Below are 27,865 nucleotides of genomic sequence, written 5' to 3'. Positions count from 1 at the left end.
ACCTGATTATTTAGATGATGCGTGTGTGTGTGTGTGTGTGTGTGTGTGTGTGTGTGTGTGTGTGTGTGTGTGTGTGTGTGGTACGTAAAAGGGATGAAGGATAGATGGACGTATGGAAGATGACTCAAATCTTTTTTGTATTAAATGAGGAAATTACATTTTTCCCATTTGAGTGTCTTTAGCAAAGCCAGAGCACAGTACAATGAATAGACTTTGGCCCCTTGCCACGCTACCACCGCAGCCATTAGCACTCAACACAATATGTTAACACACTTATCACAACGTTTTAAACCCTCAACACTTGTTGCAGCAGTTTAACCACAGAGTTGGTGTAGCACGGTTAGCATTTGCATTCAATCTATTATGTAACCCACCAGGTCTCTCCATCAGCCCGAGTAACTCTTTATAGACAAACCCATCAGGGCATAGACTCTGTAAATCATGAAACAGCCAAGCCCAAGGTACTAATGCTCCAGCAATTAGCATCCTGATAGCAGCAGATGCCACTGTGCCGCTAATTTCCAACGTTAGCCAATACTGGCCCTGCTGAGATATAATAACTCCCTAGGGCAGTGGTGCAGGGCAGGTCGAACTCTGCAGCTGAGGCAAATGGACACACAAACGGAGCACACGTTAGTAGGAATAAACAATATCTTATTACCATTTTATTCTCAGTATTTATTTTTCAATATACAGTATTTAAATCCATAGCTTGTTTTGTTATGCTACACAATTTCATACAATTCCCAAATATTTGGCACAGATTATACATACACAATTTTTAATATATCATCTTACAGTTACGCTTTGTCCTGTTCCACTTAGGTTCTTTGGAAATTGAATTATAACCCTGTTACGACACATATTTCAGTAAAGCAAAGATGCTGAATGACTGGATGTTCAATATACATAAATATAGTAAGCTACACGATTCAATTCAAAATTGCTACAATACGCATGCAGTAACAAATACAGCTGCTGAAGCATTGACTTTACACACTATTCTCAGGATATACACACATCTAATAAAAACATACTGTACAATCAATGAACACAGAATAATGAAACCTTTCCAACAACAACACGTCTGTCAAATACAAAAATACTCGCATTTACTGGTTTCTCCACTCTATGAAATAGCCAATGTCCTGATAATACATTATCCACACATACAAATTCCCCGAAACAAGAAAAAACAAAGCACAACACTGTTTTGGTTGACAGATTTCATGAGAGGCTGTATGACTGTGGACCATGGAGCTAAGCTGACAGCAACACAGCATTAGACACATCCTGCTCCCTAACACCCAGAAAGAGAGACAGGAGAGAGAGAGAGAGAGAGAGAGAGAGCGAGAGACAGAGAGAGCGAGAGAGATAAAGCGAGTGAGACATCAGGCTCCCGAGACCTCATCAAAGAGGGAGAGAAAGAGGGATGGGGGAAAAGAAGCGAGATGGAGAGAAAGTGACAAAAAAGAGGTAAGTGTCTCCGTCTTACGCACTTTAAAGTAGGACCCGAGCGCATCCTCTTGAAATTCCGCTCTGGATTTGACACACACACACACACACACACAATACAAAGGAGAGACGAACTAGAGTGCATTCTGGAATCCTCAAGTAAGATAAACCCTTTGGGCTACACTCAACATCCCATCAACATCGACTTGCTTAAAGTGTGCAACAACCTCTCAAACACTACTATTGTGCTTTTTTCAATTTCATCCTACAAACGGATGATATTAAGTGGGTACATGTCCCTCAGTTTCAATGGGCAAGATGCCTCTGGAGGGCACTGTTATGTGAATATACTGGCTTGACAGATTCGGATTAGGTGGGAGAGCAATGTAGAAGTATTGAGTTGAGGTTGACAAATTCGGATTAGGTGGGAGAGCAATGCAGAAGTATTGAGTTGAGGTTGATAGATTCGGATTAGGTGGGAGAGCAATGCAGAAGTATTGAGTTGAGGTTGACAGATTCGGATTAGGTGGGAGAGCAATGCAGAAGTATTGAGTTGAGGTTGACAGATTCGGATTAGGTTGGAGAGCAATGCAGAAGTATTGAGTTCTTGACAACTAACACTAGAATCCAGCATTGTTGCTGTGATACAAGGAGAGAGAACCAACTTAGGGGAAGTATGCTGCCAAAACAAGGGAGGTCATAGCAACCTTGTGATGACAGTTACATGTCACCCGCGTGTCACTTCCCCTGTGTCCCCCCGCTCAGAGGAAAGCATTGTGAGGTGCAGAGATAGAGCGTGGGGGTCACCGGATTATGCTCACTGGTTGTTTGATTGACAAAACTAACGTTTCTGGCAGCTCACCAAAGACACTCGCGACAACAACAGGAACTTTGTCTGAGCTCTCTCCTCTCTCTACTACTGATGACTCACACCAGCTTATCCTTCCTCTCCTCCATCTATCTTGGTCTGGCTGACACCAGCTTTCGAAGTTCTCCTGACACCAGCTTTCGTAGTCCTCCTGACACCAGCTTTCGAAGTCCTCCTGACACCAGCTTTCCAAGTCCTCCTGACACCAGCTTTCGAAGTCCTCCTGACACCAGCTTTCGAAGTCCTCCTGACACCAGCTTTCGAAGTCCTCTTGGCACCAGCTTCCGAAGTCCTCCTGACACCAGCTTTCGAAGTCCTCCTGACACCAGCTTTCAAAGTCCTCCTGACACCAGCTTTCGAAGTCCTCCAAGTGGGTCACAGCTCTTCGCTGTGTAGTCATGCGGGTCGTGTCAGCCAGACTACCCCTCTCCTTCCCTCCCCTCGCTAACACAAAATGACCACCCTGTTGAGCATGGAAAATGGTGCATGATGAAATTGTGTTTTATAATTGAGGTGTGGTGACGGTATCAGCGCTCAATAGCATGTCATAGGGGCTGCCTGGGAAAGAAAAGGTTAAGACACTTCAGAGGAACGCTGATTTCAGAGGAAACTTCAGAGGAACCCTGGTTTCAGAGGAAACTTCAGAGGAGCCCTGGTTTCAGAGGAAACTTCAAAGTAACCCTGATTTCAGAGGAAACTTCAGAGGAACCCTGGTTTCAGAGGAAACTTCAGAGGAACCCTGGTTTCAGAGGAAACTTCAGAGGAACCCTGATTTCAGAGAAGACTTCAGAGGAACCCTGGTTTCAGAGGAAACTTCAGAGGAATCCTGATTTCAGAGGAGACTTCAGAGTAACCCTTGATTTCAGAAGAGACTTCAGATAAACCCTGGTTTTAGAGAATAAATAACACACCCAACAGAAACCTGCGTGTGTGTGTGTAATGCAGCGGGTTTTTTCTCATTGTATACAGTATGTTCGAACTGCCTATGCTGTGGTTGCTATGGCGATGGCTCTCTGCGATGAAGAGTCCTTGATCCCTGTGTGTGTAGTGTATACTCACGACTCCAATTCTGGGTGCTTGGCTAACTCGTCCTGGACCCTTGTCATCACCATCACACACTGGAGTGCCCTACTAAGTGCCCTATTACGTACCCACTGTGTTATACAGGAAAGACACAAGTGGAGGCTAGGGCTGAAAAGTTATCATCTCCATGGAGAGACTTGACACAGAACTGTGGTTCCGTGTTGACACGGACTGCCTAGTAATTACTGACAATTACTGACACTGGATTTGGCCAGTTTACAGTAGGCCTATACAGTTTAACATGCTGTCGGTAATAACATGCTATCAGTAATAACATGTCGTCAGTAATAATATGCTGTCAGTAATAACATGTTGTCAGTAATAATATGATGTCAGTAATAACATGTTGTCAGTAATAATATGCTGTCAGTAATATCATGTTGTCAGTAATAATATGCTGTCAGTAATAACATGTTATCAGTAATAATATTCTGTCAGTAATAACATGTTGTCAGTAATAATATGCTGTCAGTAATAACATGTTGTCAGTAACAATATGCTGTCAGTAATAACATGTTGTCAGTAAAGATATGCTGTCAGTAATAATATGCTGTCAGTAATAACATGGTGTCAGTAATAATATGTTGTCAGTAATAATATGCTGACAGTAATAACATGTTGTCAGTAATAATATGCTGTCAGTAATAACATGCTGTCGGTAATAACATGCTGTCGGTAATAACATGTTGTCAGTAATAACATGTTGTCGGTAATAACATGCTGTCGGTAATAACATGTTGTCAGTAACACTGTCAGTAATAACATGCTGTCAGTAATAACATGCTGTCAGTAATAACATGCTGTCAGTAATAACATGTTGTCAGTAATAATATGCTGTCAGTAATAACATGTTGTCAGTAATAACCTGCGGTCAGTAATAACCTGCGGTCAGTAATAACATGCTGTCAGTAATAACCTGCGGTCAGTAATAACCTGCAGTCAGTAATAACATGCTGTCAGTAATAACATGTTGTCAGTAATAACCTGCGGTCAGTAATAACATGCTGTCAGTAATAATATGATGTCAGTAATAACCTGCGGTCAGTAATAACATGCTGTCAGTAATAATATGTTGTCAGTAATACCATGCTGCCAGTAATAACATGTTGTCAGTAATAATATGCTGTCAGTAATAACATGTTGTCAGTAATAACATGCTGTCAGTAATAACATGTTGTCAGTAATAATATGCTGTCAGTAATAACCTGCGGTCAGTAATAACATGCTGTCAGTAATAACCTGCGGTCAGTAATAATATGCTGTCAGTAATAATATGTTGTCAGTAATAACATGCTGTCAGTAATAACATGCTGTCAGTAATAATATGTTGTCAGTAATAACATGCTGTCAGTAATAACATGCTGTCAGTAATAATATGTTGTCAGTAATAACATGCTGTCAGTAATAACATGCTGTCAGTAATAATATGCTGTCTAATAACATGTTGTCAGTAATAACCTGCGGACAGTAATAACATGCTGTCAGTAATAATATGTTGTCAGTAATAACATGCTGTCAGTAATAACATGCTGTCAGTAATAATATGTTGTCAGTAATAACATGCTGTCAGTAATAACATGCTGTCAGTAATAATATGCTGTCAGTAATAACATGTTGTCGGTAATAACCTGCGGTCAGTAATAACATGCTGTCAGTAATAACATGTTTTAAATAATAAAGTGTAACAATGTTAGCTGCAGTGAGCTGCAGTTCCACTTAAAATGACTGTTGTTAAGGTGGAAACCTTTTCTGCTGATTGGTATACTGTACACTAACCTTTAGTGTGTGTAAAGTCAGCAATGTGGAAGGATGAGTCATTTTACAGTCCCATAGAATATATACTTTGAGTGTATGTATTGAATAAAAACAACAACAAGAAAGGAAGCGAGCGATGACTCATCTGTTAAGCTCTGTTGGTCGGTATGTTCAGTCACTCCTAAAGGCCTCTTCATTGGACATAGTTGTCAAATCAGTGACTAATGACTTATTTTTAGTGAGTTGCTTAAATTCTGACGTTAGTGTCACGTTATCATGAAACCATAATCTTATCACCAAACATGAATTAGCCCATCAGTTGCATGTCTGGCTAACGTTGACCTGGCAGCATGATTAGGCTGCCATCAATTAATGCTGACTATGAATTAGTGAGCCAGTGGGAAGTCTGTTCAAAGGCAACTACAGTCATTTGAAATGTAAAACAGTTAGGGAGGCTAAACAGGGCTTAAAGAGATGTATGTATGATGTTCCAATTAGAAAATACTGTACAGTACATCTTCACTGTTGGGTTTAGTCTCATGCATCATAAATAATCATCTACACCGGGGCAGCAATATTTAACATCTGTCACTGGTAGACAAGCAGCGCTTTGTACGTCATTTGATAGCAATATCTGACTTATGCAAATGAAGTATACATCCAATCTTCATGAAGGGACAGGTTCTAGGTACAGAGGTACCAAAGCCAGTGAGATTGACCAGAATGAACTGCTCTGAGAACATTGGTGACACCATTGAGAGGCGGGGAGAGGCAGTGGGAGGGACTCTGACAATGATGAATGAGAATAGTCTGATACAGACGATGGAAGATCATTGCAGAGAGAGAGAGAGAGAGAGAGAGAGAGAGAGAGAGAGAGAGAGAGAGAGAGAGAGAGAGAGAGAGAGAGAAACAGCCTAGACGGGATGTAACATAGACTGGGAGATAAAACACCATCAATCTCATCCTGACGACATCCCCAAAATATCCTTGAACATTCTCCACTGGCTCGTTGTCTGTCCGTACTTCAAGTGTTACTCGGGTTGGAAAGCTGAAGCTGTGATGTAACAGGGCTCTATTTTGGCTCCATGGTAGAGCCCCTGAGGGCCCGGCCTACATGATGGAGCAGGTGAAGCCACAGCACTCCTTCAGCAGGGACAGGCCTGTCTTGGTGAAGGGGGACGAGGTCTGCTGGGCCCTGGACGTTAGCCGTCTGGCTGGAATCTGACCTGGGGAAGAGGAGGTGGAGTCAGTCAGAGGATATGGGGATGTACCAGGTGGAGCACTGGTGATGCTGTAGTAGATCAGACATAATGACACACATTCAGACTCACCCAGACACAAGGGTATAAAGACACATGCATGCACACACACGACTGATATGAGGTGAATACACGCTGATGAAAATAAATGTTGCTCAGTGGGGAGCCAGTTCAAATATAGTTGAAGTCGGAAGTTTACATACACCTTAGCCAAATACATTTAAATTAAGTTTTTCACAATCCCTGACATTTAATCCTAGTAAAAATTCCCTGTCTTAGATCAGTTAGGATCACCACTTTATTTTAAGAATGTGAAATGTCACAATAATAGTACAGAGAATTATTTATTTCAGCTTTTATTTCTTTCATCACATTTCCAGTGGGTCAGAAGTTTACATACACTCAATTAGTATTTGGTAGCATTGCCTTTAAATTGTTTAACGTGGGTCAAACGTTTTGGGTAGCCTTCCACAAGCTTCCCACAATAAGTTGAGTGAGTTTTGGCCCATTCCTCCTGACAGAGCTGGTGTAACTGAGTCAGGTTTGTAGGTCTCCTTGCTCGCACACGCTTTTTCATTTCTACCCACACATTTTCTATAGGTTGGAGGTCAGGGCTTTGTGATGGCCATTCCAATACCTTGACTTTGTTGTCCTTAAGCCATTTTTCCACAACTTTGGAAGTAAGCTTGTGGTCATTGTCCATTTGGAAGACCCATTTGCGACCAAGCTTTAACTTCCTGACTGATGTCTTGAGATGTTGTTTCAATATATCCACATCATTTTCCTTTCCTCATGATGCCATCTATTTTGTGAAGTGCATCAGTCCCTCCTGCAGAAAACCACTCCCACAACATGATGCTACCACCCCCGTGGGATGGTGTTCTTCGGCTTGCAAGCTTCCCCCTTTTTCCTCCAAACATAACAATGGTAATTATGGCCTATTTTTGTTTCATCAGACCAGAGGACATTTCTCCAAAAAGTATGATCTTTGTCCCCATATGCAGTTGCAAACCGTAGTCTGGCTTTTTATATCGCGGTTTTGGAGCAGTGGCTTCTTCCTTGCTGAGCGGCCTTTCAGGTTATGTCGATATAGGACTCGTTTGACTGTGGATATAGATACTTTTGTACCTGTTTCCTCCAGCATCTTCACAAGGTCCTTTGCTGTTGTTCTGGGATTCATTTGCACTTTTCGCACCAAAGTACATTGATCTCTAGGAGACAGAACGCGTCTCCTTCCTGAGCGGTATGACGGCTGCATGGGTCCATGGGGTTTATACTTGCGTACTATTGTTTGTACAGATGAACGTGGTACCTTCAGGCATTTGGAAATTGCTCCCATGGATGAACCAGACTTGTGGAGGTCTACAATTTGTTTTCTGAGGTCTTGGCTGATTTCTTTTGATTTTCCCATGATGTCAAGCAAAGAGGCACTGAGTTTGAAGGTAGACCTTGAAATACATCCACAGGTACACCTCCAATTGACTCAAATTATGTCAATTAGCCTATCAGAAGCTTCTAAAGCCATGACATTATTTTCTGGAATTTTCCAAGCTGTTTAAAGGCACAGTCAACTTAGTGTATGTAAACTTCTGACCCACTGGAATTGTGATACAGTGAATTTTAAGTGAAATAATCTGTCTGTAAACAATTGTTGGAAAAATTACTTGTGTCATCCACAAAGTAGAAGTCCTAACCGACTTGCCAAAACTATAGTTTGTTAACAAGAAATGTGTGGAGTGGTTGAAAAAGAGTTTTAATGACTCCAACCTAAGTGTATGTAAACTTCCGACTTCAACTGTATGTATTCATTTTTGTGGGTGAAATCCATAATTTCATAAATAAATGCTTCTGTCGTGAAGAAAGAATTGAACAAGAAAGAGGCGCATAACTGTCCAAAGAAATCGCCATCAAATCAAGGTCACTGACTATTACTGTATCAAAGCGAATACCTGAAAACGTTGAGACATACAATTGAGCATTTGAATGGAAAATAATAACACTCACTATGACGCACTATTACTACACACACCTTTCTTCTTGGAGTTTCTGGGGAATTTGGACTGGAGGAAATCAGCCATTTCTTTGTCCTCCTCCCTTTCCCTGTAGAGTAGGAGAGAAAGATGGATGAGTGGAATTTCAAACTCTACATTTCTGTCTGTTCCTACTAGCGATGACTCAGACTCCATATCCTCATGCCCTGTTATCTGCCTAGGTGTCTTCACATGCCTCAAAAACAATTATTACCTTGTCACTTCCTGCTTCTCACTACCCAGAATGCCTTTTGGCGCTTGTATGGCGCCGCCCTCTGTTCTGAGAATTGGGGGGGGGGGCATAACAAACTTGTTTACCCTAACAAACTTGTGCATGTACAGTGGGATCTAGGGTTTCACAGCACACTGTCCCCTAGACTAAAACACAGATGTTTTATTTCAACAGTAAGAAAATCTGAGAACGGAGATGTTCCCTGTGGTTTGTATGTAACTGAGTCGAAGGCTTGTATTTCTGACAGGATGTCATTGGAGACCATACCAATAAGGGGGGGGGGGGGGGGGGGGGGCAAGACAGATGTAACAGAGTTCTGTAACATAGGTGGTTCAGAACCACGCTCCTGTGATGACCTGGTCTGAGACCTGACGACTTACTGTACATTGGCACCCCAAGGTAATGCCTAAGCTTTAGCTCAGAGGGCTAAAAGTGTTCTGGTGAGCATGACACCTGGTTTCGAACCCCAGTCGGTCACACTTGCCTTAGCCTCTCAAACTCCACATCGTCAACAAGGAAATCTCTGGTCTCCACCAGCTTGTGAATCTGCTGGAGAAGATCCTCCTCTTTCTGTCTGTCCTCGTTGGACTTGTCATTGTCTGTAACAGAAAATATGTTATGATGATCAGGGGTTAAAGTGGGATTTTGTCAGTGGTGGATTTCAAACTGCTGCCACATTCAGGGTCTTTTTCATGATGATTTGACCAATAAAATCAGATATTAGATGTCAAGACCCCTAACTTTAACCCCTAACCCCTAACCCATCTTAAGGTGATAGGAGTTTGTTCTCCCACCAAATTAACCACTGTTGACAATGGAGATATATACATATATTTATGTATTTCATTTTTAGGGAAACACTTCTTTACAGGGTGGATTGAGTTTGATCACTTTGGTCATGATAATGTATGATTACACAGTGTCTGATTCCTCACGTTGATATAACACATGACTCTGCTGTGCTTGGTGAAGAATTTAATGATCTCACTTAGGACTGGATTTAATCTGTAGTGCTGAAGAGCTGCGCTACAGGGTGATAGAAATTTAAAGGTAATGTTCCCGTGTTAGACGAGACTGCATTCACGGTAAGCGCTGCATATGTCGGCTCAATAGGAAATTACTGTTACCTTTAAATTGCGCTAGAGCGCTGAACTTCAGCGATAGGGATTGAATTCAGCCCTTAATCATTATGTTACAGCACTCACAACCCATGCAAAATCAGAAACCAGAAAATCCACAACAATTTACACATCATACAAAGACAACATACGTTTTATGAAGCACAAATGATTTTAGGTCCCACATGCAGTGTATACATTTTGACAAAAGAAACAGATCACCAGATGCAATTTTCTGCTTACATTCTCATCAAAGTTCACATGTGTAATGGCATTATCTTCACAGAACCCACTAAATCAACTCCAAACCCAGGATAGAGGGGCTGAGTGAATGTGGTCTGGATTCTACAGAGGAGGGTTATAGAGACACTGTAGAAAGATAGAATTCCTGCCTTGTGGTCCAGGTACACTCCTTCTCTGGAAGAGCAGGGGACAGGGATATCAGTCTGTTTATCAGCGTGGTAGAAAGAGCATCCGTAGCGAGAACAGATTAAACAGCAGGATGAGATCATTCTTCCCAAACAAAGTCTCAGTCTTTTCTGCCGATCCCTTTATATGAGACCACCCCATCCATGTCCCAGTTTACCTCCCAGTAGCAGGCTCCAGACAGACCCTCCTTACACAGCACCTGGGGGTAGAAGGTAAATCTGTCTGGATGGTCAGGATATTGTCACATCTCCATGTCACATCTCTGTTCCCCACAGACAGATACAGTTTGTTGTGTTAAGATATATTGTGAGCTGATCATATCCAGATATATGGGCAATTTCCTCCTCCAACACATCCTCCAGTCGTTGTTTTAGTCCGGAGACTGATTTCTTTACATCCTCAAAGGAGACATGTTGGTTGACAGGGATGCTGGTTAAGGCGTCAGATCCAGGAGGGACACAGAGACACTCGACATTCTGGAGGAAATGGATGTGATCTTCAGTTTCCTCCAGCTCAGTATCTCTCCTCCTCAGCTCAGCCACCTCCTGCTTCAGTTGCTCCAATTGCTCTTCAGCCAGAATTCCTTTCGCCCTCTCCCGGGCTCTGATCAGCTCCATCATCTCAGAGTATTAGGGTTGGGCGATATATGATTAAATCGAATATCGTGATATTTGACATTGATGATATATCGTGATGTGCAAGACAATACTCTAATCAAAACTGTGCAGTTTTATCAGTTAAGCTGCATCAATATGTTGAAAATTAAGTCTAAATGAATTAACTATGCCTTATTTTTTCACCACGTGAGGATTCATTCATGAGAATGTGACTATAATATTGTTAATAAGTACAACAATTGCACAGTCTGGAATGATTTAGTCATTAACGGCCCAAAGCGATTAGAACGGCTATCGCGATATTTGGAGTAGCACACCATCTTCCCAAATATTGACCAACCCTAATGGGTATGCTTGTAATCATTAAGGACTGGGGATTTTATACCTATTTTCTGTATAGCCTCTAAAATACATGTAAACAGATCATAAATGTCTCCATTTTTGTTTTCTTGGAAAGCTGTGAGAGTTTTTATATGATACAATATCAATACTTGTTGCATTTACAACAAGTACTGATAAGTCCTATCATCAACTGATTTCAGCCAGTTTATGGCTGTGGATTGACTGCATTGTTTGAATGGAATGTTGGCATATTGGCAGTTAATTAGCTACATTCATGGAATCGTTCCTCTAAAACTGGCTAGCTAGCTAACAAACATAGGCTACTGTGCAGAGAAACTCTTAAATGTCTTTATTTTACACAGTGGTTGTGTTCCAAAATGCGCATTTACGTTCGGCGTTCTCCCGTTCTTTCAAGGGTGATCTTCCAAGAACACCTGAGACAGCATACTGTCTAGTATGGGAGAACGCCGAGCGTAAATGCGCATTTTGGAACACAACCACTGTGTAAAATAAAGACATTTAAGAGTTTCTCTGCACAGTAGCCTATGTTTGTTAGCTAGCTAGCCAGTTTTAGAGGAACGATTCCATGAACGTAGCTAATTAACTGCCAATATGCCAACATTCCATTCAAACAATGCAGTCAATCCATTTTATGCCAACATGCCAACATTCCATTCAAACAATGCAGTCAGTACATTTTTTATAGATTTTAAGTGTTCGGAGTTCTCCCGTTCTTTCTAGGGTGATCTTCCAAGAACACCTGAGACAGCATACTGTCTAGTATGGGAGAACGCCGAGCACTTAAAATCTATAAAAAATGTACTTTGACGTGACCTCTAACCTAAACGGGAAACTGCAGCGTCGACAAAGCTAGCTTTTATGTTAGCTAGCTACGTCTGTTTATATTGTAGCCAATGTAGCTGCGCGAGCAACTAGTGCTAGCAATTCAGTGAACAACTATCCCAGAATGGAAATATTGAACAAGAATAACAAGTAAAAAAGTAACAGAATCGATTTTCTAAAGTACCTGTTAGTGAATTAAGCTGATCACAGCACTGGCAAACCATGGTTGACCAACTCCCTGACCAAAATGGCTGATAAGAAAGTTCCTGTCTATTCTAGTACTCTAATTCCTAATTCTATGATAATATCAATTTGAGGGAGAGATACTAACACATGACTCTGTTTTGCTGAAGCATCATTGTAATAATTATTTACAAATTATACAGCTGTTACGTTTTGTTCTTGGTGAAGGGACTACTTAATAATTATTTTACAGCACAACAACCCATGAAAAATCAGAAATCAGAAGATCCACAACAATTTACACAAATCACAGGATACAAAGACAACATCAGTTTCAAATGAATTTACCCAGAGTGAGAAAGGTCACACATGCAGTGGATACAATTAGACAAGAGAAATAGATGGATAAACAATTTTTGTTAGATAATACTTCCAGATCACAAGATGCAATTGCTTGAAGCAGGTCTATGTTATTATCAAAGTTCATATCTGTGTGAATGCCAGTATCTCCAAATCTGCTTCGTTGCAAATCCAATTATCAGGCCTAAACCCAAACCCAGGATAAAGGGGCTGAGTGAATGTGGTCTGGACTCTATGGAGGAGGGTCATTGTGTCAGAGACGCCATAGAAGGACAGAGTTCCTTCCTTGTGGTCCAGGTACACTCCTACTCTGGAAGAGCAGGGGACAGGGATATCAGTCTGTCCATCATTGTAGTAGAAGGTGGAGCTATAGTCAGAGCAGATTAAACACCAGGATGAGATCATTCTTCCCAAACAAACTGCCTCTGTCTTTTCTGCTGATCCCTTTATATGAGATGGCTATACAAACTGTCCCATCACCGTCCCAGTTTACCTCCCAGTAGCAGGCTTCAGACAGACCCTCCCTACACAGCACCTGGGGGTAGAAGGTAAATCTGTGTGGATGGTCAGGATATTCCAACAACTGACACTGGTCCCATTTCACATTCCTGTTCCCCACCGACAGATACAGTTGGTTATGTGCTGTGTTGGGATCCAACGTAAGATGAACATTTCCAGATATCTTGGCCATTTCCTTCTCCAATACATCCTCCAGTCGTTCTTTTAGTCCGGAGGCTGATTTCTTCACATCTTCAAAGGAGACATGTCGGTCGACAACGCTAGGTAAGGCTTCAGATTCAGGAGTGACACAGAGAGACTGGACAGTCTGGAGAAAATGGATGTGATCCTCAGTTTCCTCCAGCTCAGTATCTCTCCTCCTCAGCTCAGCCACCTCCTGCTCCAGTACCGCCAATCGCTCTTCAACATGAATCCCTTTAGCCCTCTCCCGGGCTATGATCAGCTTCTTCACCTCAGAGTGCTTTTTCTCAATGGAGCAGATCATGCTAGTAAAGATACTTTCACTGTTCTTCATCGCACACTTCATAGTCTTTCTTACATTATTCTTCTCCTTCTTTATCCCATGGATTCTCTGCTGGTATTTCTTCCCCAACTCCCTCTGTTTCGCAATCTTTTCTGCTGCAACTGATACTGTTTCATGGCCTTTATGTTCATCTAACAAACACTGATAACAGATAAACTGCTGATCTGAGCGGCAGTAAACCTCTAGTAGTTTATCATGATGAGAGCAGATTTTCTCCTGTAGCTGTGTGGTGGCTGGAACCAAATGGTGCTTCTTAAAGGTAGGAGATTCATAGTGAGGCTTGAGGTGAGTCTCACAGTAAGAGGCCAGACACACCAGACAGGACTTGACAGCTTTGAGTTTTCTCCCAGAGCAAAAATCACACTCCACATCTCCAGGTTCAGCATAGGAGCAGGTTGGAGTCCTGTTTTCAGGTTCTCCACTCAGTCAGACAACAGAGTGTTTTTCTTCCGAACAGGCTAAATATTTCCATACACAGGGGGCAACTGTAGAAACCCTTGTGGTCATCCTGATCCCAGATGCCATCAATACAGCCCATACAGTAGCTGTGTTCACAGGAAGTAGTCACTGGGTCCTTTAGTAGATCCAGACAGATCGAACAACTGATCGAGTCCCTGGCTGTTGCCATTTTGCTGCCCCGACTAACAGGCTGAGCAGCAGAGTATGAAAGATAGGTATCGTTTCTCGAGAAATGTTTGTGCTTATGACACAATGCCACATCCTGGTTCTGTGAGTACTTTTAACCTGTAGAGGGTGTGGCGTTTGACAGAGAACAGGAAGAGATCACCTCTGATTGGACAGACAATCTTCATTGCCATTTAGTGCCATTTTTACAGTATGCCTGCCATTTAACTATCTACACTCCACTGCACCTTAGTCTGCAGTTCAAGACCTCTGAGTAGTTGACCTCTCCATCCAAAGCACTATTTGCATTCAGGGGCATTTTCATGATGATGTAAGCATCAAAATCAGACATATATTCTATTAGATGAGTCAAAAAGCTCTGGATATCCAGTTCTGTCATATGGTGATAGGAGCAGCGTTCATTTTGGATGTAGTTTAGTTAAAGTCTTAAATTACCTTTTAGTCTTGGTCACATTTTAGCCATTTCGTCCTTTGTTAGTTTTAGTTATTATCAGTCAACTAAAACTCTGGACAATTTGTGTCTAGTTTTAATCACAGCCATTTTAGTCAAATAATAGTCTGTGCATTTTTCTCATATTAAATAATGAATATTTAGGCTACCTCTAACTTCCATTGTGCACATTCCGATAGCCTTGTCCAACTAGGCCTACTATACCCTCCTACCTTAGCTGGCAACATTGATATTGTGGCAGATTATAACCAATGCCAGCCATAATTAACTATATAGGCTATAAAGCCATGGCTACAGGTTAAACAATTTAAAGCTCTGATTTTCTCCCTATCATAACCATCAAGGAGGGTAAATAACAGTGGTTTCTTGAAAAGGGGAGAATTTATGCTTTCCTAAAAGGACAGAAGTTTTACTTTAATTCTAATATTGAAATAGCATTAGTTTTCTCCTACTATTCAACAAATAACACTCGTTTTTCCCATAGGAAAAATGCAACCTCAACACTCATTAGCAGTCCACGGTGCGAGAGCAGCAACACTGACGGATGAATAACAGCGCTCATGGGAAAATAGAGCGTCTGATGTGATCAAAAATAACCGACATGAAAGAAAGAGAGAGAGTAAAGAGTAAACATTGTTTCTAGTTGAGGTTAATTACAAGTCAAGTGTCCTGGCACCTGACCTCGCAACCAAGGTAAAGTTGGTTTTATATTCACATATTCGGACATTCAACAGACAACGCCATGTCTAGGTCCAAGAGGCTTCTAAACAGCTTCTACCCTCAATAAGACTCCTGAACACCTAATCAAATGGCTACCCAGACTATTTTCAATTGCCCCACCCTCTCTTTTACACCGTTGCTACTCTCTGTTATCATCTATGCATAGTCACTTTAATAACTCATCCTACATGTACATATTACCTCAACTAACCGGTGCCCCCCGCACATTGACTCTGTACCGGTACCCCCTGTATATAGTAACGCTATTGTTATTTTACTGCTGCTCTTTAATTTCTTGTTCGTTTTATTTCTTATTCTTCTCCGTATTTCAAACTGCATTGTTGGTTAGGGGCTCGTAAGTAAGCATTTCACTGTAAGGTCTACACCTGTTGTATTCGGAGCATCTGACTAATACAATTTGATTCGACAGAAATTCAACAGATATTCGTCAAATTGGGCTGATCTGACCCGCTCTCCCACCCAGATCCCAGGGGGTCACTTCAGTCACTCGTCAATATTTTGAACTGATGCGAAGCCATGTGTCGCAACTAGAAACAATAATGTTTACTCTCTCTACTCTGTCTTGCGCCGCGGTACGCATATCAAATTCTTATCTCGTCACTATTTCTTTGACTAAAATGAAAAGTAAATTGTAATAGTTATCGTTTTTTCCCCAGGGAATGTTGTCTCGTTATCATCATAGTTTTAGTCAGGAGCAATTGTTTGTTGAGTATTTTTCTTCATACTTATTGCTGATGAAATTAACACTGGATAGGAGTTTGTTCTGCCACCAATTTAACCCGTTGAAAGTGGATATGTTTCAGTTGAGTATTCCATGTTAATAGGGAAACATTGTTTAAATGGTGGTTTTAGTTTGATCACTTCTATAATGATAATGTATACAGTATCTATTCACAGGACTCTGCTGTGCTGAAGCATCATTTTTATAATTATGTACAAATTATACAGCTATTACATTTCGTGTATGGTGAAGGGACTACTGACCGCCTTTATACAATCTATGTATCATATAATGTTTGTCATAAGCTGTCAAAAGTAGTTGGCATTTGTTATGAGTCATGGCATGAGATGTTATCAAACCAGTTATAATGGGTGTTAAAAATGACTGTTCATCCTGTTTTCATATGCTCTAATGTCAACTGTTAATAACAACTGTTACTACACAGTCTGAATGACAACTTATGTCATATGTTATTACATGCTACATAAGAGCAGTGGTGGAAAAAGTACCCAATTGTCATACTTGAGTAAAAGTAAAGATACCTTAATAATAGAAAATGACTCAAGCAAAAGTGAAAGTCACCCAGTAAAATATTACTTGAGTAAAAGTCTAAAACTATTTGGTTTAAAATATACTTAAGTATCAAAAGTAAATGTAATTGTTAAAATATACTTAAGTATCAAAAGTAAAAGTCTAAATCATTTCAAATGTCAAATTCCTTACATTAAGCAATCCAGAAGGCATCATTTTCATATATTTTTAAATGTACGGCTAGCCAGTGGCACGCTCCAACACTAAGACATCATTTACAAACGAAGCATGTGTTTAGTGAATCCGTCAGATCAAAGGCAGTAAGTAGGGATGACCAGGGATGGTCTCTTGGTGAATTAGACAATTTTCCTGCCCTGCTAAGCATTCAAAATGTAACAAGTACTTTGGGGTGTAAGGGAAAATGTATGGAGTAAAAAGTACATAATTTTCTTGAGGAATGTAGTGAAGTAAAAGTAAAAGTAGTCAAAAATATAAATAGTAAAGTACAGACACCCCCAAAAAAGGACTTAAGTAGTGCTTTCAAGTATTTTACTTAAGTACTTTACACCACTGCATAAGAGTCTACATACCAGATGTTATAATAGGGTGTTATGTAATTTACCAACCTTTGTGTCACATTATTACATTGAACGGAATGATGGTTGTCATATGCCCTTATAGAATGTGCACAGACACCTTAAGTAAAGTGACAATAATTTGAGGTGTTATAAAATAGCTATGAATGTGCTTACACAACAGGATGATTTGAGAATATGACAAAACTTTACCATTCAAAGGATCTCCAAGAAACATGGGAAAATGGGAGCACAGATGTACTTAGGATTTGAATTTATTTAAAAAAGGACACGTTATAACACTAACAACTTGCCAAGAAAACACAAAAATGTTGAAAAGAAACCAACAACAAAATCAACGTTGCTGCGGCACAACAGGATTTGTGACAGCTGTGAAAAAAAGGAAGTTGCATGTGCAAGCTACAGTAACAATGACAGGTATATTATGAAAAAATGATAGTTAAATCAGGTAAAAGTAGCTAGTTGATGTTACAATTGCAACATTTCATTGGCCCACCGATGGCTAGCTATCTAGCTAACTTCACTAGCTACAGGTGGAATTAAGCACATTTCACATTAACATCCTCTTTCATTTACACTTTAAATGCAATTACCTTTACGGGATCGGTGTCCCTATACCGGGTCGGTTGAGCTAACATGCGCTAATGTGATTAGCATGACGTTGTAAGTAACAGCAAACTTTCTTATATGGGCAGAAAGCTTAAATTCTTGTTAATCTAACTGCAATGTCCAATTTACAGTAGCTAGTACAGTGAATGAAATACCATGCTATTGTTTGAGGAGAGTGCACAACAACAAAAAACCTCTGAAGGTAAATAATGTACTTACATTCAGTAATCTTGCTCTGATTTGTCATCCTGAGGTTTCTAGAGATAAAATGTAGCATAGGTTTGTTTGATAAAATCAAGTTTTATATTCAAATGTAGGAACTGGGTTCTACAGTTTGAACCCCTGCTGTCTCTGGCTCCACACCCACCCCGCCTGGACATCTAGATGTGTGAAAGTTAGTGAACAGTCGTGGCCAAAAGTTTTGAGAATGACACAAATATTAATTTCCACAAAGTTTGCTACTTCAGTGTCTTTAGATATTTTTGTCAGATGTTACTATGGAATACAGAAGTATAATTACAAGCAATTCATAAGTGTCAAAGGCTTTTATTGACAATTACATGAAGTTGATGCAAAGAGCCAATATTTGCAGTGTTGACCCTTCTTTTTCAAGACCTCTGCAATCCGGCCTGGCATGCTGTCAAGTAACTTCTGGGCCACATCCTGACTGATGGCAGCCCATTCTTGCATAATCAATGCTTGGAGTTTGTCAGAATTTGTGGGTTTTTGTTTGTCCACCCGCCTCTTGAGGATTGACCACAAGTTCTCAATGGGATTAAGGTCTGGGGAGTTTCCTGGCCATGGATCCAAAATATCAATGTTTTGTTCCCCGAGCCACTTAGTTATCACTTTTGCCTTATGGCAAGGTGCTCCATCATGCTGGAAAAGGCATTGTTCGTCACCAAACTGTTCCTGGATGGTTGGGAGAAGTTGCTCTCGGAGGATGTGTTGGTACCATTCTTTATTCATGGCTGTGTTCTTAGGCAAAATTGTGAGTGAGCCCACTCCCTTGGCTGAGAAGCAACCCCACACATGAATGGTCTCAGGATGCTTTACTGTTGGCATGACACAGGACTGATGGTAGCGCTCACCTTGTCTTCTCTGGACAAGCTTTTTTTCCGGATGCCCCAAACAATCGGAAAGGGGATTCATCAGAGAAATGACTTTACCCCAGTCCTCAGCAGTCCAATCCCTGTACCTTTTGCAGAATATCAGTCTGTCCCTGATGTTTTTCCTGGAGAGAAGTGGCTTCTTGCTGCCATTCTTGACACCAGGCCATCCTCCAAAAGTCTTCGCCTCACTGTGCGTGCAGATGCACTCACACCTGCCTGCTGCCATTCCTGAGCAAGCTCTGTACTGGTGGTGCCCCGATCCCGCAGCTGAATCAAATTTAGGAGACGGTCCTGGCGCTTGCTGGGCTTTCTTGGGTGACCTGAAGCCTTCTTCACAACAATTGAACCGCTCTCCTTGAAGTTCTTGATGATCCGATAAATGGTTGATTTAGGTGCAATCTTACTGGCAGCAATATCCTTGCCTGTGAAGCCCTTTTTGTGCAAAGCTATGATGACGGCACGTGTTTCCTTGCAGGTAACCATGGTTGACAGAGGAAGAACAATGATTCCAAGTACCACCCTCCTTTTGAAGCTTCCAGTCTGTTATTCGAACTCAGTCAGCATGACAGAGTGATCTCCAGCCTTGTCCTCGTCAACACTCACACCTGTGGTAACAAGAGAATCACTGACATGATGTCAGCTGGTTCTTTTGTGGTAGGGCTGAAATGCAGTAGAATTTTTTGGGGGGGATTCAGTTCATTTGCATGGCAAAAAGGGACTTTGCAATTAATTGCAATTCATCTGATCACTCTTCATAACATTCCGGAGTATTTGCAAATTGCCATCATACAAACTGAGGCAGCAGACTTTGTGAAAATTAAAATTTGTGTCATTCTCAAAACCTTTGCCCATGACTGTATAAGCTAATGATCCATCATGCATGACATTCCTGGGAGTGCGTAAACTTACATTTCATGTTACCATATCATTTTTGTATGTTCTCTATAGTTATGTACTTGAAAATGTATCAATTGACCAATTCGGCACATTTGGGCAGACTTGATACAAAATATTGTCCAGTATTGCAATGCTTCACTGGATCAATCTGAAACTTTACACACACGTCTAAATTATGCCTAAACAGCAATATTATATTATGGCCTCTCTCTTGCATTTCAAGATGATGGATAAAAAAAAAAAAACTTTTTTGTTTGTTTGTATTATCTTTTACCAGATCTAATGTGTTACATTCTCCTACATTAATTTCACAAACTTCCATGTGTTTCCTTTCAAATGGTATCAAGAATATGCATATCCTTGCTTCAGATCCTGAGCTACACTCAGTTAGATTTGGGTATGTAATTTTAGGCGAAAATTGAAAAAAAGGGTCCGATCCTTAAAATAAAAAAAATATTTTTTACCTTAATACACGTCATTTAACTCAAGCTAACTAGCATTATTATTATCCATGTTATTTGCTATAACTAGCTAGGTTTGCCATGAAGAGCCGACATCTCTTTTCTTCTATTTTGTGTTAATCCCCATCCTTCTTCCAATTTCAGTGATATGATTCGCTGGCACAAGAGCTCTCAATAACATTTCATTGGATATGTGAAAGTATTGAAATAATATATTTTGTGATGTTCTGCAAAGTAAGGAAATACTCCTGTAGCTAGCAAACTAACTAGCAAGCTAGCAATGGCAATCATGTTAGCATATTACATACTGAGATTACTGTTCTAAAACCTGTTCTTGAGTTGTAAATAATAAATACTGCTATCATTAGCTTCTTTTCTCACTGCCCTGAGTTTAAGACAAGGGTTTAGCTAACCTTTGGCTTAAGGAGAAACATTATAAATAACGCAATAACATTTCCAAGAACCTTTTTGAGGAAAATAAACTTTGCTTAACTTTCTTCATAAGTCTATAGATAAGGAAAAATGGCAGTTAAGTAGACATTTCTTCTTAAGAAGGTTTTGTGATCTGGGCCCAGGGGGTGGATTTAAAAAAGTATGACATGAATGCACTCCCTACTGTAAGTCACTCTGTATAAGAGTGTCTGCTAAATTATGTAAATGTAAAAATGTGCCCCAGCAACATTAATTTTTGTTGTAAAATTCTATTTGCTTCCATTTGGTTTTACCATGTGTGTTTTCTTGGCAAGTTGTTGACATGATGTGTCATTTTTTTAAAGTAAGTACGTTTTTTAACTAAGTTTTTAATCTTAATTCTAATACGTTTTTTAATCTATGCTCCCATTTGTCCATATTTCTTGGAGATCCTTTGAATGGTAACATTTTGTGATACTCTCAACTCATCACATGGTATAAGCAGATTTATAACTTTTATAACACCTCAAATGAATGTCACTTTACTTAAGGTGTCTGTGCACACTCTATACGGGCATATGACATGGTTATGACAACCATCATTCCATTCAATGTAATAATGTGACACAGAAATGAGTAAATGACATTACACCCTGTTAAAAGATCTGGTATGTATACTCTTATGCAGCATGTAATAACATATGACATAAGTTGTCATGCAGACTGTAAAATAGTAGTTATTAACCGTTGACAGAGCATATGATAAGAGGATGAACAGTCATTTTTAAACCCATTATAATCAGTTTTATAACATCTCATGCAGTGACTCAACTAATTACAACAACTTTTTGACAACTTATGACAAAAGTTATAAAGGCTTTGTGTATGCATGCATAAGGACATCTACAGTAAAGTTTTACCAAATAATTATTAAGTGAGGTCAGTAGTCCCTTCACCATGCACAAAATGTAATAGCTGTATAATTTGTATATAATAATACAAATTATGCTTCAGCACAGCAGAGTCCTGTGAAGAGATACTGTATACATTATTATGACAGAAGTGATCAAACTAAAACCATTCTTTAAACTATGTTTCCCTATTAAAATGGAATACTCTAACGAAATACAGTATATACACTGTCAGCAGGGGTTAAATCAGTGGTAGAACAAACTCAATATATGACAGGATGAACAGTCATTTTTAAAACCAATTATAACCGGTTTTATAACATCTCATGCAGTGAATCATGATTCATTAAAACTACTTATGACAAATGTTATAATGTGTTTTATAAAATGGGTAGTTTGGCCCCTGGATGATGATTAGCTGAAAGCTGTGTTATATCAGACATTATAAACTGGGTGGTTCAAGCCCTGAATGATGATTGGCTGAAAGCCATGGTATATCAGACCGTATACCATGGGTATGACAAAACATGTATTTTTACTGCTCTAATTATGTTGGTAACCAGTTTATAATAGCAATAAGGCACCTCTGGGGTTTGTGATATGTGGCCAATATACCACACGTTGCGTCGTGCATAAGAACAGCCCTTAGCCGTGGTATATTGGCCATATAGCTCACCCCCTCTGGCCTTAATATAACTGTTATAAGGCTTTATGAATGCATGCCTAAGAACACCTACAGTAAAGTGTTACCAATTATTTTACAGCACTTACAACCCATGAAAAATCTGAAATCAGAAAATCCACAACAATTTACATATCACAGGATACAAAGACAATGTCAGTTTCAGTAAGCACAAATTCATTTACCCTGCGTGAGAAAGGTCCCATATGGTCCCAGCTGACTATGAAAGATAGGTATCGTTTGTCGAGAAGTGTTTATGCTTATGACACAACGCCACTTCCTGATTCTGTGTACTCTGAACCTGTAGAGGTTGTGGTGTTGGACATATGTCAGGAAGAGATTGTCTGTCCAATCAGAGGCAATCTTTACTGCCATTGACAGCAAGTTTTACAGTATGTCTAGAATTTAACCCTCTACAATCCATTGCACCTTAGTCTGCAGTTCAAGACCTCTCAGTAGTTGACCTCTCCATCCAAAACACTAATCTCATACTCATTGCCCTAACTAAAGCGAAGAAAACAATATAAAAATAATAATAATAATAATAATAAATAAATAATAGTTGGGCACACAATGTAAACATGGATTATACCTGGTACGGACACCAGTTTCTGGAGCTCCTTCTTGAGGCGAGTGATTTCCTTACACAGCTGAATGTCATCCATCCTAAAGACATAAACATTTAATTATTTAAAAACCCTGCATTATTCAGAATTTATTTAACCTTTTATTTAACTAGGCAAGTCAGTTAAGAACAAATTCTTCTTTTCAATGACGGCCTAGGAACAGTGGGTCACGGGCAGAACGACAGATTTTTTACCTTGTCAGCTCGGAGATTCGATCTTGCAACCTTTCAGTTACTAGTCCAATGCGCTAACCACTAGGCTATTCAGCAAATGGTCCAATCTAAGTTTACATGTATTTTCTTAATTTTTTGGGTCATTTAGCAGAAGCTCTTATCCAGAGCGACTTACAATAGTGAGTGTATACATTTTTGATACCGTTAACCCAGTATCACAGCATCACAGAGCCTACAGACATCCATTACTGCCAGCTAACTGAGCCTCACCTCCTCTACCTTTCTACCTGTCAGACAGGATGAACAGGGACCTGCGGTGGGCAACAGCTTTAAACAGAATGCCTGACTTATTAGATATTTCAAATTCTGAACTGTGTCATCAAAGGCTAAAAACAAGATCCAATTCTAAAAAACAGTGCCGGGTTTCCATACAGTGTGTCACGACTTCCGCCGAAGTCGGTCCCTCTTCTTGTTCGGGCGGCGTTCGACGTCACCGGCCTTCTAACCATCGCCGATCCACTTTTCATTTTCCATTTGTTTTGTCTTTGTTTTACACACCTGGTTTCAATTCCCCAATTACATGTTCATTATTTAACCCTGTTTTCCCCATGGTTTTTGTGAGTGATTGTTTTATTGTAAGTTCGGTCCGATGTTTGTGGGCTTGGTATTACTTCATATATTTGGAAATTTTGAGTAAAGTTCATTGTGTTACTCATCTCTGCTGTCCTGCGCCTGACTCCTCTGCACCAGCTACACCCAGAACCTTACACAGTGCCTGTGCCAAAACCTCTCTTCTCCAATGAATGAGGAAAGGATTCCCTCCCTCCCTCCATGTAACACCTTCCAAGCATTGCAATACAGTGCAATACAGGGAGTAGGACTAGGCGCTCTGCTCCATGTGGTTAAACTTTTTCAGCCTGGGACCCAAATTAGAAATTCTGTGTTTTCCTGGGACCCAAGCTTATGAAAACATGCAACTATACGTAAATATCGGTACATTTAATTGCCCTTATGCCTAAAACAAATGCAATACAGACAAAAACAAATGACAATGAAATGAAATGAAATACCCATATAAATTGCAATTCATGTTTATTTTTCCCCATTAAAAACACTCGTACATATCTGTCTAGATTGGAAGAGTTGCTGTTAAAATACAATAAATTACTTTCATTCTGAACTGGAATAAACTGATTGATCACATCACACAGATGTAGACCAGAAAACACACACACACACACACACACACACACACACACACACACACACACACACACACACACACACACACACACACACACACACACAGTCATTTACATTACATTTACGTCATTTAGCAGACGCTCTTATCCAGAGCGACTTACAAATTGGTGCATTCACCTTATGATATCCAGTGGAACAACCACTTTACAATAGTGGTTGTTCCACTGGATATCATAAGGTGAATGCACCAATGCACAGTCCTAATGAGAGGTGTGTGGCTGGTTGAAGTTTTCAACAAGTCTCTATTCTGGGCTCAGTTTTTGACAGTGCAACCCTAAGGTCATGCTCAGCATTGAGTGTGTTTCTGTACTTGTTTTTACATTTTTTAAAGAGTTGAGAACCCTGACTCGCATAGGTATGTGGTGCCAAACTGGACCAGAACATCTACTGCTTTCTCAGTCAGGCAGGAGACCGAACTGTGTGAGTGTTTGCCTCATAAAGCATCTTGCTTCAATCAGTTTATTCCAGTTAAGAATAACAATTATCATTTTATTTTAACAGCAACAATTCCAACCTAGACTAGTTTTCAACAATCATTTCTACAGTAAAATGTACAGTAGGTCTGATCATTTTTAATCTTCATCTGTACTGTTACTTAGGGTTTCACTATCAGTAGCTAGCTTGCTTTGGCGAATGTTAGCTATTAGCTGTGTGTAAGGCCAGGGGATTGTTTGAAAGAGAAACTCACATCTACTGAAAGATTAGTGGAATCTGTGTGGGTAGCTGGACAGGTAGGATGACTGACAGTGAGGGTGAACAGGTGGTCACGGGTCAGGTGACAGAGAAATGGATGAGACTGAGGCAGGAATTCCTTTAACCATAAAGTGGTATATTTACTGAGTAGTGTGGATTCATGGACGCACATAACTTCTGGATTTGACAGAGTGAAGGAAGAGAAAGCAGCGCGATCAGGCGATAGTGATTTCCTCCTTTTATGGAGTGGAGATCTGTCGGACATTTCCACCTGACCTAATTAAAGCGCCCCTGGCCCAGCTGAGTAAGTGGCAATGAATTAAAGGATTATTCCACCAACTCCATGGGCTTTTTCTACAGCCACCCCGGAAATTGGTTAATTTCCACACTCCTCAAAAAAGGCTCATTGCTCCCCGTCCTCTGTCATCTCAGGGAGAGGAATTAGTCGGGCAACTGGCCGGATATATGTCCGGTTCTTTACCTGGATCTCCACCGATCTAACACGACCATCGGTCCCAGGCATGATCTTAGTGATACGGCCCACAGGCCAGGAGGCTCGAGGCAGCTGAGGGTCCACCATCATTACGACTTGGCCAGTTTCCAGGCTGGCCATTTCTCTCCGCCATTTCCCTCTGTGCTGTAGACTTGGTAGGTAATTTGGTCCCCCAGTACGACTCGTAAGGCCGTCTTTACAGATTTGATCTCTCGCTCCCATGTTCCTCCAAAATGAGGAGCTCCTGGAGGGTTAAATTTGACTGAGATTTGTTGCTCCATCAGCTGATCCTGGAGGCTGGGTTCCATGGCTTGGAAGGCTTCCTCCAACCTGGCTTCTCCTGCCTTGAAGTTTGTACCTCTGTCAGCCAGGATCTCGTAGGGTTTCCCCCGTCGGGAGATAAACCGCCGTAGGGCCATAAGGAACGCTTCAGTATCCAAACTCTCCAGTAGGTCCAGGTGGACACATCTAGTGGTCAAACACTTGAATAGAATGCCCCAGCGCTTTTCCACTCGACGACCTAACTTGATCGTCAAGGGGCCAAAGCAATCCACTCCTGTTGACCAGAAGGGTGGTTTGAGGAGGCGCAAGCGAGCAGGAGGTAAATCTGCCATTTTGGGCACCGTGGCTCTGGCCCGCCATCTCTGACATTCCACACAGGCGTATTGGTGCTTACGAATGGCTCCTCGTCCTCCAAGTATCCAGTACTTCCGCCTCATCTCCCCATAGACTCTCTCTGGCCCTGGGTGGAGAAGCCTCTCATCATAACTCTTGATGAGGAGCCTGGTACTAGGGTGTCTGGAGTCAAGGATAATTGGGTGGATAGCGTCGGGATCCAAAACTTCTGCTTGGCGCAGCCTCCCTCCGACTCTGATCACTCCAAGGATTCGATCATATTCTGGGGCCAGAGAGAGAAGACGGCTGTCCTTAGCCACCTCCCTACCGGCTTTCAGAGCTTTTAGCTCCTCAGGGAAGCTAACTGCTTGTGCCTGCTGGAGGAGTAGTGTCTCTGCCGCGAGGGAGGTAGGTATGGAAGCCACCCCATCTGAGGTCTGGTTTGTGGTGGTGATCAGATCCGGCAGGGTTTGGGATTGTGTCATGTCATGGAGAGCTGTTGTTGGTTCCATAGAGATGCTGTAGCATTGGGTGGACTTCCTTAACTCATGAGCTTCAGTTGGTTGCGGAGGGGCTGCACGCCTGGGGGCTGTCGGCCACTCGTTCTCTGGTTGGGACAAGAATGGTGGCCCCAAACTCCAGCGATGGGGTTGAGCCAGGTCCTTAAGTGTTTTACCACGAGTAACGTCATCAGCAGGATTGTTTACGCTGTCAACATACCTCCAGTCTTGGACTTCTGTTAGGTCTTGGATTTCCGCAATGCGAGTTCCGACGAACACCTTATACCTGCAGGACTCCGACTTGAGCCAGGTCAATACAGTAGTTGAATCACTCCAGTAGATGACCCTTTGGATTGGCAAGGTGAGCTCGGCTCGCAAGGTTGATGCCAACTGGGCTCCGGAAAGGGCAGCACTGAGTTCCAGCCTAGGCATTGACAACTGCTTCTTGGGTGCGACCCTGGACCTGGCCATGACGAAGGATACATGGATGTGGCCTGCCTTATCCTCCACTCTTAGATAGGAAACCGCCCCATAAGCTCGCTCTGAAGCGTCACAGAACACATGCAGTTCCAGGCATGATCCCAGTTGGTCAGCACAGGGTGGTACATAACATCTTGGCATTTGGACTTCAGAGAGCCCCGATAACTCTGTTTCCCAACAGATCCATCGTTCCACTAGGTCAGCCGGGTGGATCGGTTCATCCCAGTCCCTCTTGGTCTGCCACAGGTCCTGGACTAAGACTTTGGCCCGGGTTGTGTATGGCAGAATATACCCAAGGGGATCGTATTGACTGGCCAGGGTCCGATAGATGGTGCGCAGAGTGGGGGTTTCGGTACTCAGGGCGGAGCGGTGCTTGTACCCCAGGGTATCCGGTATGCAGCTCCATCTCAATCCTAGAGTGGGCTCTTGTGGGTGAGCGCCAGACTGCGATAGCCATAGTTCACTGTTACTAGACCTGGCTTGTGGCGGGAGGTGCTGGATAACCTCCGCTCTGTTACTCGCCCACTGTCGGACCTCAAATCCCCCTTTGGACAGGAGATTCCGTACTTTGTCAAGGAGTGCTTTCGCTTCTGCCGTGGATGGGACGCTCTGTAAGCAGTTATCCACATAGAAGGCAT

At 41.4% G+C, this 27,865-nt stretch overlaps 1 protein-coding gene and 1 pseudogene across 2 annotated transcripts in view; both read right to left on the bottom strand.

Moving 5' to 3' along the window:
• Positions 1-6,026: 6,026 nt before the first annotated feature.
• Positions 6,027-27,865, bottom strand: part of LOC115147205 (uncharacterized protein C16orf45) — a 46,623-nt gene continuing 24,784 nt past the window's right edge. Inside the window, exons 3-6 of one of the 2 annotated variants that reach the window (XM_029689291.1) lie at positions 22,977-23,050; positions 9,167-9,281; positions 8,450-8,520; positions 6,027-6,387 (exon numbers count right to left, since the gene is read on the bottom strand). In XM_029689291.1, coding sequence (XP_029545151.1) covers positions 6,272-6,387; positions 8,450-8,520; positions 9,167-9,281; positions 22,977-23,050 — 376 coding nt within the window. In that variant the 3' untranslated portion in view covers positions 6,027-6,271. Of the gene's footprint in view, positions 6,388-8,424; positions 8,521-9,166; positions 9,282-22,976; positions 23,051-27,865 lie in introns of both variants that reach the window. The other variant, XM_029689292.1, reaches the window with a different exon arrangement.
• Positions 12,374-14,464, bottom strand: LOC115147204 (tripartite motif-containing protein 16-like; annotated as a pseudogene).

Source organism: Salmo trutta, chromosome 14 (assembly GCF_901001165.1).
Source record: "Salmo trutta chromosome 14, fSalTru1.1, whole genome shotgun sequence".
Classification (NCBI taxonomy): Eukaryota; Metazoa; Chordata; class Actinopteri; order Salmoniformes; family Salmonidae; genus Salmo; species Salmo trutta.
Note: the sequence above shows the minus strand (reverse complement) of the source record. Positions and strands in the feature narration are given on the sequence as shown.